Here is a 14349-nt window from a genome sequence, read left to right on the forward strand (position 1 = left end):
ATTTATTTATTGAGATGGAGTCTCACTCTGTTGCCCAGGCTGGAGTGCAGTGGCGCAATCTCGGCTCACTGCATCCTCCGCCTCCCGGGTTCAACCGATTCTCCTGCCTCAGCCTCCTGAGTAGCTGGGATTACAGGCACGCGCTACCACGCCCGGCTAATTTTTGTATTTTTAGTAGAGATGGGGTTTCACCATGTTGGTCAGGCTGGTCTCGAACTCCTGACCTCGTGATCTACCCGCCTCGGCCTCTCAAAGTGCTGGGATTATAGGCGTGAGCCACCGCGCCCGGCCAATTTTTTTTTTTTCTAGAGATGGGGTCTTGCTATGTTGCCCAGTACAGTGGCTATTCACAGGCAGTCATCATAGTTCACTACAGCCTTGAACTCCTGGGCTCAAGCCCCAGCCCCCCAAGTAGCTGGGACTACAAGTGTGCACCACTACGCCTGGTTTGGCCTTGGCCTTTGACCAACCTCTGGAAGGTCTCCCTTGCAGATTTATAGAGCAAAATAAACTGGATTTAATTTTGAACTAATTGGTGACCATGATCATAAATTACTAAAACCAAAACTTAGCTGCCATGTGTTTCTCTTCTTGACAGAAGTAATTTAATGCTATGGTCCAGGGATGCCTCTCATCTGTCTCTCTTTGTCCCTAGGAATTTGATCATCACTGCCCCTGGGTGAATAACTGTATTGGTCGCCGGAACTACCGTTATTTTTTCCTTTTCCTCCTTTCCCTGACAGCCCACATTATGGGTGTGTTTGGCTTTGGCCTCCTTTATGTCCTCTACCACATAGAGGAACTCTCAGGGGTCCGCACGGCTGTCACGTATCCTTCAAGGCCTTTTAGGTTGTGGGATTGGAAGGGGGAGGAATGAGGGCTAAAGGGAAAATGGCTGCAGTAGGGGCCGGGGAAAGTGAGGTCATGTTGCTCTGTTCTCCTTGATTGTTTGGCATCAGAATGGCAGTAATGTGTGTGGCTGGCTTATTCTTCATCCCTGTAGCTGGCCTCACGGGATTTCACGTGGTGCTGGTGGCCAGGGGACGCACAACCAATGAACAGGTATGGAGAGAAGTGACAAGAGACCCCTGAAGAGCAGGTCATGTCTCTTTAGCCTTCTGATTAGTGTGCAGTGTAGTGCTTCCACAAAGAGATGCTTAATGAATACTTTTCATGATTATGTAGAGATTAATGGTAGGGAGTGAGGTAGTCCTAGTTCCTCATGTAAGTGTAGAGGCCATGTAAGAATAGAGGCCATTTCTCACATATACACCATGGAATACTATGCAGCCATAAAAAAGGATGAGTTCTTGTCCTTTGTAGGGACATGGATGAATCTGGAAACCATCATTCTGAGCAAACTGTCGCAAGGACAGAAAACCAAACACCGCATGTTCTCACTCATAGGTGGGAATTGAACAATGAGAACACTTGGTCATGGGGTGGGGAACATAACACCCTGGGGCCTGTTGTGGGGCGGGGGAGAGGGGAGGGATAGCATTAGGAGATATACCTAATGTAAGTGACGAGTTAATGGGTGCAGCACACCAACATGGCACATGTATACATATGTAACAAACCTGCATGTTGTGCATATGTACCCTAGAGCTTTAAGTATAATAATAATAAAGATACTCTCAAAGACATACTAAGACAATAGAGATAAAGGCTGAATTTTGCCCTAAAATATCTTTTTTTATTTTTTATTTTTTTGAGACAGAGTCTTGATCTGTCGCCCAGGCTGGCATCCAGTGGTGTGATCTTGGCTCACTGCAACCTCTGCCTTCTGGGTTCAAGCGATTCTCCTGCCTCAGGCGCCCAAGTAGCTGAGATTACAGATGTGCATCACCACGCCCAACTAATTTTTGTATTTTTAGTAGAGACAGGGTTTCACCATGTTGGCCAGGCTGGTCTCGAACTCCCGACCTCAGGTGATCCACCCACCTCAGCCTCCCAAAGTGCTAAAATATCTTTTATTTATTTATTTATTTATTGTAATTTTAGTAGACACGGGGTTTCACCATGTTAGCCAGGATGGTCTCGATCTCTTGACCTCGTGATCCGCCCATCTCGGCCTCCCAAAGTGCAGGGATTACAGGCGTGAGCCATTGTGCCCGGCCTAAAAATATATTTTATAACAAAATAATATCTATCTCCAAAGAAAGTCTTGGATGGTTTGGCATCATCACCTGAAATATCAATTGAGAGACCCAAACCAAACTGAAACTGGACAATATAGCATAAAGAATAAGATGATAGTTTTTTAAACAATACTCACCATAGAACTTGGTATCCAAATAATAGTATTCTTTCTTTAGTTTGTCAAAAATCATATTAATAGATTTTCAAATTTAAAGTGTAGCAAGACATATGTGTATGTGCAGATATGTTCATATACATATAAATATTTAAGATCTTCCTAAAAAAAAAAAGAATAGAGGCCACTTCTTAGTTAACAGACATTTACTATATGCCCACTGGATACTGGAGAATTTAGGCTCTGAGTTTATAGAAACAATGAAAGACTTAGGCTAGCCCTCAAGAAGCTTATAGTGCTGCTTACAGGAAAGCAATGATTTTTGTGCATATAATAGTAGCTAATCTTAATTGCTTTTTTTTTTTTTCTTTTTTGAGACAGAGTATTGCTTTGTCACCCAGGCTGGAGCCCAGTGGCTGGAGCCCACTGGCTGGGGCGCAGTGGCACGATCTCGGCTCACTGCAACCTTTGCCTCCTGGCTTCAAGCAGTTCTCCTGCCTCAGCTACCCAAGTAGCTGGGATTGCAGGTGCCTGACACCATGCCCGGCTAGTTTTTATATATTTTTATAGTAGAGATGGGGTTTTGCCATGTTGGCCAGTTTGGTCTCAAATTCCTGACCTCAGGTGATCCACCTGCCTCAGCCTCCCAAAGTGCTGCGATTACAGTTGTGAGCTGCCATGCCCAGCCCTTAATTGCTTATTCTTTATCTTAGTTTTCAATATTTAGAAAGCTATCCCATTTTACATGAGGAAACTGAGGTTTTGGGTCAACAACCATGAGGTAGACCTAGGATTTGAACTAAGGACCCTGACTGTAGATTCCCTGCTCTTAACCATAACATATATAAATTTCTTGTGTTTTACTCATTTGCATAGCCCTCAGATAGTGAGTGCACAATAACTTGTAATAGATTTGTATTTTGGCCTTTGGAAGTCAAGGTCTCATCTTCTAACCTGGTATTTTTTTCTCCCTCTAGGTTACGGGTAAATTCCGGGGAGGTGTGAACCCCTTCACCAATGGCTGCTGTAACAATGTCAGCCGTGTTCTCTGCAGTTCTCCAGCACCCAGGTACGCCTATCCCTTTGGTCTAGTGTTTACCATTGGTCAGAACTTTTATCTTCTTTGGGCTTGTTCTGGTAAAGGAGGGGTCTGGTGAGAGCCTTTAGGAAGGGTTCTCTATCTTAGAATGTTAAGTACCTACTCTATCTTAGAATGGTAAGTACCTACATGCCCATCCTTTAGTGCAGTGGTCCCTAACCTTTTTGGCAGCAGGGACTGGTTTCATGGGAGACACTTTTTCCACAGATGGGGGCTGGGGTGGGGTGGTTTCAGGATGAAACTGTTCCACCTCAGATCATGAGGCATTAGATTCTCATGGCTGGGTGTGGCGGCTCACACCCAGCACTTTGGGAGGCCGAGGTGGGCGAATCACTTGAGGTCAGAAGTTCAAGTCCAGCCTGGCCAATATGGTGAAACCCCTTCTCTACTCAAAATACAAAAATTAGCTGGGCAAGGTGGCAGGCACCTGTAATCCCAGCTACTTGGGAGGCTGAGGCAGGATAATTGCCTGAACTCAGGAGGCAGAGGTTGCAGTGAGCTCAGAGCACACATACAACCTAGATCCCTTGCATGTGTAGTTTACAACAGGGTTCTAGGGTTTGTGCTCCTAAGAGAATCTAATGCCTCCGCTGATCTGACAGGAGATGGAGCTCAGGTGATAATGCTTGCTGGCCCACTGCTTACCTCCTGCTATGTGGCCCAGTTCCTAACAGGCCATGAACCGGTATTGGTCTGCGGCCCAGGGGTTGGGGACCCCTGCTTTAGTGGACACTGAATTCCATTGATATTCTTCAGGTATTAAGGTAAATCTTTGAGAATTGAGGGTGAATAAGATACACTCTAAAGTGCTTTCCTTGAGCTAGGTATCTGCTCACAAAGGCCTAGTCCTGCTGCAGTCCTTCACAGAATCAATTCTGTTTATTGCTAAGTAAGTTGATGGCCAAAACTGCAATTACTTTTTTACCAACCTAATAAAAATGCTTTACACAAACAGTAGATACTTTAAAATATAAATGAATGAAAGTTCTCTCGCTCTCTCTGTCTCTCTCTCTCTCTTTCTCTCGACACTTAGGTATTTGGGGAGACCAAAGAAAGAGAAGACAATTGTAATCAGACCTCCCTTCCTTCGACCAGAAGTTTCAGATGGGCAGATAACTGTGAAGATCATGGATAATGGCATCCAGGGAGAGCTGAGGAGAACAAAGGTGAGGAATTTAGAGAAGTCAAGCTAGATAACATGGAAGTCTCATCCAAGGCAAAGAGATGGAAGCTTGCTTTAGTTTCCTTTGTTTTTTTTTTTTTTTTTTTGAGACAGAGTCTTGCTCTGTTGCCCAGGCTGGAGGGCAGTGGTGCTCACTGCAAACTCTGCCTCCCAGGTTCAAGCAATTCTCCTGCCTCAGCCTCCCGAGTAGCTGGGATTACAGGTGTCCGTCACCTTGCCTGGTTAATTTTTGTATTTTTAGTAGAGATGGGGTTTTGCCATGTTGGCCAGGCTGGTCTCGAACTTCTGACCTCAGGTGATCTGCCCACCTTGGCCTCCCAAAGTGCTAGGATTACAAGCATGAGCCACCACGCCTGGCCCATATTTCTTACAGTGTTTATCACTTACTAATTTGTGTTAAAATTACTTAAATACAAATCTTGTTTTCTACATTAGATTTTTTTTTTTTTGAGAGGGAGTCTTGCTCTGTTACCTAGGCTGGACTCCAGTGGTATGATCTCAGCTCACTGCAACCTCTGCCTCCCAGGTTCAAGCGATTCTCGTGCCTCAGCCACCTGGGTAGCTGGGACTACAGGCATGCGCCACCATGCCTGGCTAATTTTTGTATTTTCAGTAGAGGCAGGGTTTTCCTATGTTGGCTAGACTGGTCTCAAACTCCTGACCTGAAGTGATCCAACCCCCTCAGCCTCCCAAAGTGCTAGGATTATAGGTGTGAGCCACTGCACCTGGCCCTACATTAGACTTTAAGTTCATTAACAATAGAAAATGAATTCATTCATTTCCATGTCTTCATAGGACTTAACAGCTTACAGCTAGATGGTAGGAGCTAAACAAGTAGTTGTTGGTTTAAATGGGCAAATAAGTGACAGAATTAAAACCTTTTTTAAACCCTTTCTTCTGCCAGGTACAGTAACTCATGGCTATAATCCCAGCACTTAGCGAGGCTGGGGTGGGAAGATCGCTTGAGTTCAGGAGCTCAAGACTAGCCTGGACAACATAGCAAGACTCCATCTCTAAAACAGACTAAAATAAAAAATAGAAAAATTTTCTGGCTGGGCGTAGTGGCTTATGCCTGTAATCCCAACACTTGGGGAGGCTGAGGTGGGTGGATCACCTGAGGTTGGGAGCTCGAGACCAGCCTGACGAAAATGGAGACACCCTGTCTCTATTAAAAATACAAAATTAGCTGGGCATGGTGGCACATGCCTGTAGTCCTAGCTACTTGGGAGGCTGAGGCAGGAGAATTGCTTGAACCTGGGAGGCGGAGGTTGCAGTGAGCCGAGATCATGCCATTGCACTCCAGCCTGGGCAACAAGAGCGAAACTCCCATCTCAAAAAAAAAAAAATAAAAATAAATAAATAAATAAAATTAGTCAGGCGTGGTGGCACATGCCTGTAATCCTAGCTGCTTGGGAGCCTGAGGCACGAGAATCGCTTGAACCTGTGAGCCAGAGGTTGCAATGAGCCGCGATCATGCCACTGCACTCCAGCCTGGGTGACTGAGCAAGACTCCATTTAAAAAAAAAAAACCAACTTTTCTTCATCTAATGCTATACCCAAACTGATTCTTGTGCCTTGTCTTCCAGTATAGTTGAGAAATATATGATAGGCAGTGGCTCATGTCTATAATCCCAACATTTAGGGTGGCCAAGGTGGGGTGATATTGCTTGAGGCCAGGGGTTCAAGACCAGCTTGGGCAACATGGCGAGACCCCCATCTCTACAAAATAAAGTAAAATAAATTAACTTGGTGTGGTGGCATGTGCCTGTAATCCCAGCTACTTGGGAGGCTGAGGTGGGAAGAGCACTTAAGCCTAGGAGTTGCAGGCTGCAGTGAGCCATGATCATGCGTACCACTGTACTCCAGCCTGGTCAACAGAGTGAGACCTTGTCTCAAAAAAAAAAAAAAATACATGAGAATTGACTCCCAAATCCCTCCCTCTTATATCAATTTAATACTTTGAGTTGCCATAATGCTCAATTTCTAATCTGATTTTCCCTGCCTTCATCAATCCAGTCTAAGGGAAGCCTGGAGATAACAGAGAGCCAGTCTGCAGATGCTGAACCTCCACCTCCTCCTAAGCCAGACCTGAGCCGTTACACGGGGTTGCGAACACACCTCGGCCTGGCTACTAATGAGGGTAAGTAAGGGCTGCCTTGATTTGCAAGATACTAGAACTAGGGGCAGGATTGAGAAGGTTGCTTATAAGCTGTAGAAGACAGGCAAGGGCTGGGAGATATTACTCGTGTTGTGACTTTAAACACCCAACAGTTGGTACTTGTGCTACTTTGCAACTGAAAGAGAAGAGAGGCCATTTAGCTATTGGCAGTGAATGGGACTTTTGCCAGGAAAATGGTCAGCCTCTAGGCAGACCAGAGAACATCACAGGACCTTTTTGGTGCGTTTACCCACCCTGAATTCTGGGCTGGTGTGAGTCTTTAAAAGTCTTGATTTCAGCAAAGGGTATATCTATTCCTACCTTGTCCTCTCCCTGTACTTAAGGAACCCTAGGCAGATAAAGTGAACAACTCATAGACTAGATGCAGTGGCTCACACCTGTGATCCCAGGACTTTGGGAGGCCAACACAGGAGGATTGCTTGAGCCCAGGAGTTCAAGACCACCCTGGGCAACATAGCAAGACTCTGTCTCTACAAAAAATTTTAAAAAGTTAGCTGGGCATGGTGGCATATGCCTGCAGTCCCAGCTACTCAGGAGGCTGAGGTGGGAGCCCAGGAGTTCAAGGCTCCAGTGAGCTATAATCATGCCACTGCACTCTAGCTTGGACAGTAGAGTGAGACCCTGTCTCTTAAACCAAAAAACCGCTTGTAAAATAGTGCCCCCTTGGCCTTTTTTCTTGCAGATAGCAGCTTATTGGCCAAGGACAGCCCCCCGACACCTACCATGTACAAGTATCGGCCGGGTTACAGTAGCAGCAGTACGTCAGCTGCCATGCCGCATTCCTCCAGCGCCAAGGTACTGAGTACTCTAAGAGGTGGGGTAATAACATGCCAACTGGCCGGGCACAGTGGCTCATTCCTGTAATCCCAGCACTTTGGGAGCCCAAGGTGGGCGGATCACAAGGTCAAGAGATTGAGACCGTCCTGGCCAACATGGTGAAACCCCGTCTCTACTAAAAATACAAAAATTAGGCCAGGCGTGGTGGCTCATGCCTGTAATCCCAGCACTTTGGGAGGCCGAGACTGGTGGATCACAAGGTCAGGAGTTCGAGACCAGCCTGGCTAATATGGTGAAACCCCATCTCTACTAAAAATACAAAAATTGCCGGGCACAGTGGCTCATGCGTGTAATCCCAGCACTTTGGGAGGCTGAGGCAGGTGAATCACGAGGTCAGGAGATTGAGACCATCCTGGCTAACATGGTGAAACCCCGTCTCTACTAAAAACACAAAAAAATTAGCCAGGCGTGGTGGCAGGTGCCTGTAGTCCCAGCTACTCGGGAGGCTGAGCCAGGAGAATGGTGTGAACCCAGGAAGCGGAGCTTGCAGTTAGCCGAGATCATGCCACTGCACTCCAGCCTGGGCAGCAGAGCGAGACCTCATCTCAAAAAAAATAAATAAATACAAAAATTAGCTGGGCGTGGTGGGGGGGCACCTGTAATCCCAGCTATTCGGGAGGCTGAGGCAGGAGAATAACTTGAATCTGGGAGGTGGAGGTGGCAGTGAGTCGAGATTGCGCCACTGCACTCCAGTCTGGGTGACAGAGTGAGAGTCCATCTCAAAAAAAAAAAAAAAAAAAAAAATTAGCTGGGCATAGTGGTATGCATCTGTAGTCCCAGCTACTTGGCAGGCTGAGGCAAGGAGAATCGCTTGAACCTGGGAGGAGAATTGCTTGAACCTGGGAGGCGGAAGCTGCAGTGAGCTGAGCTCCCACTGCTGTATTCCAGTCTGGTGACAGAGTGAGACTACACCTCAAAAAAAAAAAAAAAAAAAAAGGCCAAGCACAGTGGCTCAAGCCTGTAATCCCAGCACTTTGGGAGGCTGAGGCAGACGGACCACCCGAGGTCAGGAGTTTGAGACCAGCCTGGCCAACATGGTGAAACCCTGTCTCTACTAAAAATACAAAAATTAGCTGGGCGTGGTGGCGGGGCGCCTGTAATCCCAGCTACTCGGGAAGCTGAGGCAGGAGAATCGTTTGAACCTGGGAGGCTGAGGTTGCAGTGGGCCAAGATTGCACCATCACGCTCCAGCCTGGGCTTAAAACACACACACACACACACAAACAAATGCCAACTGTTATGGGAAAAAAAGAAGATTAGGGGAAGGAAAAGGCAGAAGAAAGGACATTTCACTAATTGTTGGCATTTGTGGAACTCAATCTCCTTGATACTGTGTCCTTCATCAGACTGGGCAATATAGCATAATAGATTAGTGCTTGATCCGAGTTTATAACCCAGTTCTGCCCATGGGCGAGATACTCAACCTTTCTACGTCTTGCTTTCTGTATCTGAAAAGGAGATGATATTTGCCTGAATTCAGTTTTTCTTGAGGGATTAACCCAGATAATGCATGTAAGAGTTCTAAGCATATTATTGGCACATAATTCTCTTTTTGACCAACTCCTTGAGCTCTGGGGTCTAGCTTCTGTCACAAAAGGAGCACTAAGAGCCTGCTTTACTTTCTTCCTCAGTTGAGTCGTGGGGACAGCTTGAAGGAGCCAACCTCAATTGCGGAGAGCAGCCGTCACCCCAGCTACCGCTCAGAGCCCAGCTTGGAACCAGAGAGCTTCCGTTCTCCTACCTTTGGCAAAAGTTTTCACTTCGATCCACTATCCAGTGGCTCACGCTCCTCCAGCCTCAAGTCAGCCCAGGGCACAGGCTTTGAGCTGGGCCAGTTGCAATCCATTCGTTCAGAGGGCACCACCTCCACCTCCTATAAGAGCCTGGCCAATCAGACACGCAATGGAAGCCTATCTTATGACAGCTTGCTCACACCTTCAGACAGCCCTGATTTTGAGTCAGTGCAGGCAGGGCCTGAGCCAGACCCACCTTTAGGCTATACCTCTCCCTTCCTGTCAGCCAGGCTGGCCCAGCAACGGGAAGCTGAGAGGCACCCACGTTTGGTGCCAACTGGCCCAACACACCGAGAGCCCTCACCAGTCCGTTACGACAATCTGTCGCGCCACATTGTGGCCTCTCTCCAGGAACGAGAGAAGTTGCTGCGCCAGTCACCCCCACTCCCAGGCCGTGAGGAAGAACCAGGCTTGGGGGACTCAGGCATTCAGTCAACACCAGGCTCAGGCCATGCCCCTCGTACTAGTTCCTCCTCAGATGATTCAAAGAGATCACCTTTGGGCAAGACTCCACTGGGACGCCCAGCTGTCCCCCGTTTTGGCAAGCCAGATGGGCTAAGGGGCCGGGGAGTAGGGTCCCCAGAACCAGGCCCAACAGCCCCATACCTGGGCCGATCGATGTCTTACAGCAGCCAAAAAGCCCAACCTGGTGTCTCTGAGACAGAAGAAGTGGCCTTGCAGCCATTACTGACACCCAAGTAAGTATTAGTACTATCCTGACCCTTAGCCAATTTCAAATTAGCATACTGCTCTGCAAAAGCTATCAGGGCTTCTGTTGTACATCCTAATGTAGGTGGACCCAGGGGTATCCTGGTAGCTCTTTATTTTCACTTTGACTCTACCTGCCTTCATGGGCAATTCCTGTTAAGAGACTGAAGATTAATACTTTTTCCATAATGCTATCTTCCTAAAAGTATTTGCTTGGGAGTAAGTACATGTGATAGCTGTTACTAGAGAGTAGTAGTACATAGGAGAGATTGGGAATCAGGCTTATTTTAAGCAGGGCAATAAAGGGGAACGTTTGGGTAAGAAAGTATGGATATAGAAAAGAACATCATTTTTTTCTCTGAACCTTTGAAACTGTCTCCCTTTCCAGTGTTTTCTGTCCCATTTCCTGACACCTGTGTCTTGTCTCTTCTTTCCAGAGATGAAGTACAGCTGAAGACCACCTACAGCAAATCCAACGGGCAGCCCAAGAGCTTAGGCTCAGCCTCCCCTGGCCCAGGCCAGCCACCTCTCAGTAGCCCCACGAGGGGAGGAGTCAAGAAGGTGTCAGGGGTTGGCGGTACCACCTATGAGATTTCGGTGTGAGCCTTCGGCGCCTCCCCTCCCCAACGCCTCTGCGCCTACACCAAAGGGCCCCAGGTGGCCACCTTCCTTCCCTCAAGGGGCTCCCCTCCCGTGCATGGACATTTTTTAAACTACCGATTCCAAGAGGATGAGGAGTGTTTTCTAAAATGCAGTAGGCTTGGGGAGTCGGAGAGTTGGGGCCCTGAGACTGGGGTAGCAACCCCCCCTTTTATCTTTTAAGACCTTCCCTTCCTTGATCCCTGGACCAGACTCAGTGGACATTTGTGCAATTGCTCGCCCTGGAGGGAACCAGATCATTTTTAAACCAGAAATAATTTTTTTTATTATTGTTACGGATTCTATTTTTTTCCTCTTCTGCGTTACCAGGTGTGTGTGTACATATAATATATATATATATATATTATAAATATCAAAGAAATTATATATCTATCCTGGGATGGGAAAATGAGGGAGGGATACATATACGGAGGGGGATCTTACTCTTCCCATTCCTCAGACCAGCAGGAAAAGAGGGGAGACGTCAGTCTTTTTCCTGTGGTTCCCTCTCATTTGTCCCAGTTACTAACTACGGAAATAGCATCCTCTGCTGGTGCGAAGTGTGATTAGGAAGAAGCCTGGGGAGAGGCGAGTCTGGAATTTTGGTCACAAGAGGGAAGGACTTGGAGAGGAGAATTAGTTTTCTAGGCTCATTGGCATTTAGTTTCCCTAGGAAAGGGGTCAAAACTTCAAGACACTGGTGGTGGTGGGAGATCAGGAAAATAACTTGGCCTAGCTCAAACAATATTGGATAATCCCCTCCTTGGGGGAGAGGGATTAGAGTGGGCTCCTACTGGCCCCTTGGAGCCTCCTCTAGCTTACACAGTTAACTTGATTTTAAAATCCAAGGCCAGGAGAGAAGAATCCAAAAAGCAATATTTTTCATCACATGCCAAAAACGGGGGATAGAGAGAAGGAGTGGCAGGCCTAGGCCCCTCCGATTGTCCCTTGGGGGTTACCCCTCAGCCCACCTCACTATGGTGCTGGGTAGAGGGGATATCTGGGTTCTAACCTCTAAATAGGGGAGATCCCAGCCTCCACAAAGAGGCCCTTTTATTTTTTATTCTGATTAGCCATTTTAAACCAACGAGGAATAAAAAGAAATCCTGATCTAACCAGCGCCCCCTGACTTGTGTTATTTTGTCTGGTTGAGACAGGGTGAACGATCTCTGGTGGGAAGTTATCAGTGACAACCTCATAAACTTCTCTGGTCCCAGCCCATCTTTAGGCAAGACTATAATGAAATTAGCCACTTAACAACTAAAAAAATAAAAAAGAAAGAGACCCAGTGCGGTGGCTTATACCTGTAATCCCAGCACTGAGGGAGGCTGAGGCAAGAGGATCACTTGAGCCCAGGAGTTCCAGACCAACCTGGGCAACATAGTGAGAGACTCCATTTCTAAAAACAACAGGTCCTGTTTTTATTTGGGTGATTTAATTCAAAAATTCCTGAAAAATGGTCTCTTGAAATCACCAAAACTGCTTGTTATTTGAAAGCTTAGAGAACTCTTAAAAGTTGTTTCTTTCTTCTTTTAAGAGACGGCCTCATTCTGGTTGCCCAGGCTGGAGGGCAGTGGCACAACCAGATCACTATATCCTCAAATTCCTGGGCTCAAGGGATCTTCCCACCTCAGCCTTCTGTGAAGCTAGGACTTACAGTTGCATGCCACCATGCTTAGCTAATTTTTTTTTTTTTTTGGTAGAGATAGACTCTCAACCAATTTTGCCCAGACTGATCTCGAACTTCTGGCCTTGAGCAATCCTGCCTTGGCCTCCCAAAGCATTGGGATTACAGGCATGAGCCACCATGCCCAGCTACAGTTGTTTTTTAATACAGGATTTAGTCTCTGGATAGTAAAGCTAATTTTGGAAACAGCCAAAGGTGACATAGTAACAGGTATGAAAGCCTGTTGAAAGCAGGTTAGATACCAGTGTCAGTTCAATTAGATATATTGCATTTTATTGGACAAAAGCTGTGCTCTAATTTTAAATAGGTATCCTTAGACGCTAAATCTCAAGCAGTTGACCAGAACCCTTTAATTACTCAAAATTTAAGAATATATGCTCTTAGCCGGGCGCGGTGGCTCACGCCTGTAGTCCCAGCACTTTGGGAGGCCGAAGCGGGCTGATCACAAGGTCAGGAGATCGAGACCATCCTGGCTAACACAGTGAAACCCCATCTCTACTAAAAATACAAAAAATTAGCCTGGCGTGGTGTGGGCGCCTGTAGTCCCAGCTACTTGGGAGGCTGAGGCAGGAGAATGGCATGAACCTGGGAGGCGGAGCTTGCAGTGAGCCGAGATCGTGCCACTGCACTCCAGCCTGGGTGACAGAGCAAGACTCTGTCTCAGGAAAAAAAAAAAAAAAAAAAAAAAAAATATATATATATATATATATATACTCTTATTTGGGTGCAGTAGCTCACACCTGTAATCCCAGCACCTTGGGAGGCTAAGGCAGGTGGATCACCTGAGGTCAGGAGTTCAAGACCAGCCTGGCCAAAATGGTGAAACCCCGTCTGTACTAAAAATGCAAAAATTAGCTGGGCGTTGGTTATGGGTGCCTGTAATCCTGGCTATTCGGGAAGCTGAGGTGGGAGAATCACCTGAACCCAGGAGGTGCAGGTTGCAGTGAGCTGAGATTGTACTACTACACTCCAGCATGGGCGACAGAGCAAGACTCTTTCTCCAAAATTAAAAAAAAAAAAAAAATATATATATATATATATATGGACAAAAATTAGCCAGGTGTGGTGATGCGCATTTGTAGTCCCAGCTACTTGGGAGGCTGAGGTACAAGAATCACTTGAACCCAGGAGGCAGAGGTTGCCGTGAGCCGAGATCATGCCACTGCACTCCTGGGCAACAGAGCAAGACTCCGTCTCAAAAAAAAAAAAAAAAAAAAAAACAAAACCCAGCAAACTCTTATTCTGAAATCCTGGATTTAAACCAGCTGAATGAGTGGTTTTCCACCCACTGATTCAGGAACAACCTTGGCTTTCACGGCAACAGATTTTAACTGTGTTAAATTTAAAGTCAGATTACATTAATTCAGGTTTTCTCATGGATGTTTTCAGTTACCTAACCAGCTGGAAAAACAAAGTGTTTTTTGTTTCTGTTTTTCACATTTTGATGGTTTAGGCTACATTTTGTTGCTGTTTTAGAAATGTTTTCACATCAGCTAAATAACTTTATTGTCTTAACTAAGGACCGAAGCAGGTCAAAAGTTCTTGTAGAGAAGGGAAGCTTTACCTTTGCTTGCCAGAAGTTCATCTCAAAAGATCACAGGCTTCTGACCTAAGAACCAATCTTGTTGAAACACATGGGTGACTGTCCATGTGTTTTCAGTTGGCTATTCTCTTTCGACACAAAATTGACCTAGAATACACTGTTGAGCCCTACCTGGATCAGCTCTTCAGATGGAGCCTGAGGTCACCGAGGTGCTTGGTTCTCAACATAATGGGCAGAGTGTTACGTGTCTGCTGTGGAGTATTAGTAAGCTTGGGTCACTTTTCATTTTGGTTGGTTCCCTGCCTGCTAGTGAGATCATGTAATGACAAGACCCAAATCCCCTCAAGTCTTAGCAATGCCTTGTCTTAAATCCTGATTCACAGAAAGGCACATACCTCTTAACAGGCAGTCACACTTCAGCCAG

At 46.4% G+C, this 14349-nt stretch overlaps 1 protein-coding gene across 4 annotated transcripts in view; it reads left to right on the forward strand.

Annotated features, from left to right (window-relative positions):
- Positions 1-11810, forward strand: part of ZDHHC5 (zDHHC palmitoyltransferase 5) — a 33528-nt gene extending 21718 nt beyond the window's left edge. For all 4 annotated transcript variants that reach the window (XM_004051200.5, XM_019036314.4, XM_063711226.1 and 1 more), the window contains 8 exons: positions 656-828; positions 960-1062; positions 3235-3326; positions 4390-4522; positions 6556-6679; positions 7401-7513; positions 9187-10046; positions 10494-11810. In XM_004051200.5, coding sequence (XP_004051248.1) covers positions 656-828; positions 960-1062; positions 3235-3326; positions 4390-4522; positions 6556-6679; positions 7401-7513; positions 9187-10046; positions 10494-10659 — 1764 coding nt within the window. In that variant the 3' untranslated portion in view covers positions 10660-11810. The remainder of the gene's footprint in view (positions 1-655; positions 829-959; positions 1063-3234; positions 3327-4389; positions 4523-6555; positions 6680-7400; positions 7514-9186; positions 10047-10493) is intronic.
- The last annotated feature ends 2539 nt before the right edge of the window (positions 11811-14349 follow it).

Source organism: Gorilla gorilla, chromosome 9 (assembly GCF_029281585.2).
Source record: "Gorilla gorilla gorilla isolate KB3781 chromosome 9, NHGRI_mGorGor1-v2.1_pri, whole genome shotgun sequence".
NCBI lineage: Eukaryota > Metazoa > Chordata > Mammalia > Primates > Hominidae > Gorilla > Gorilla gorilla.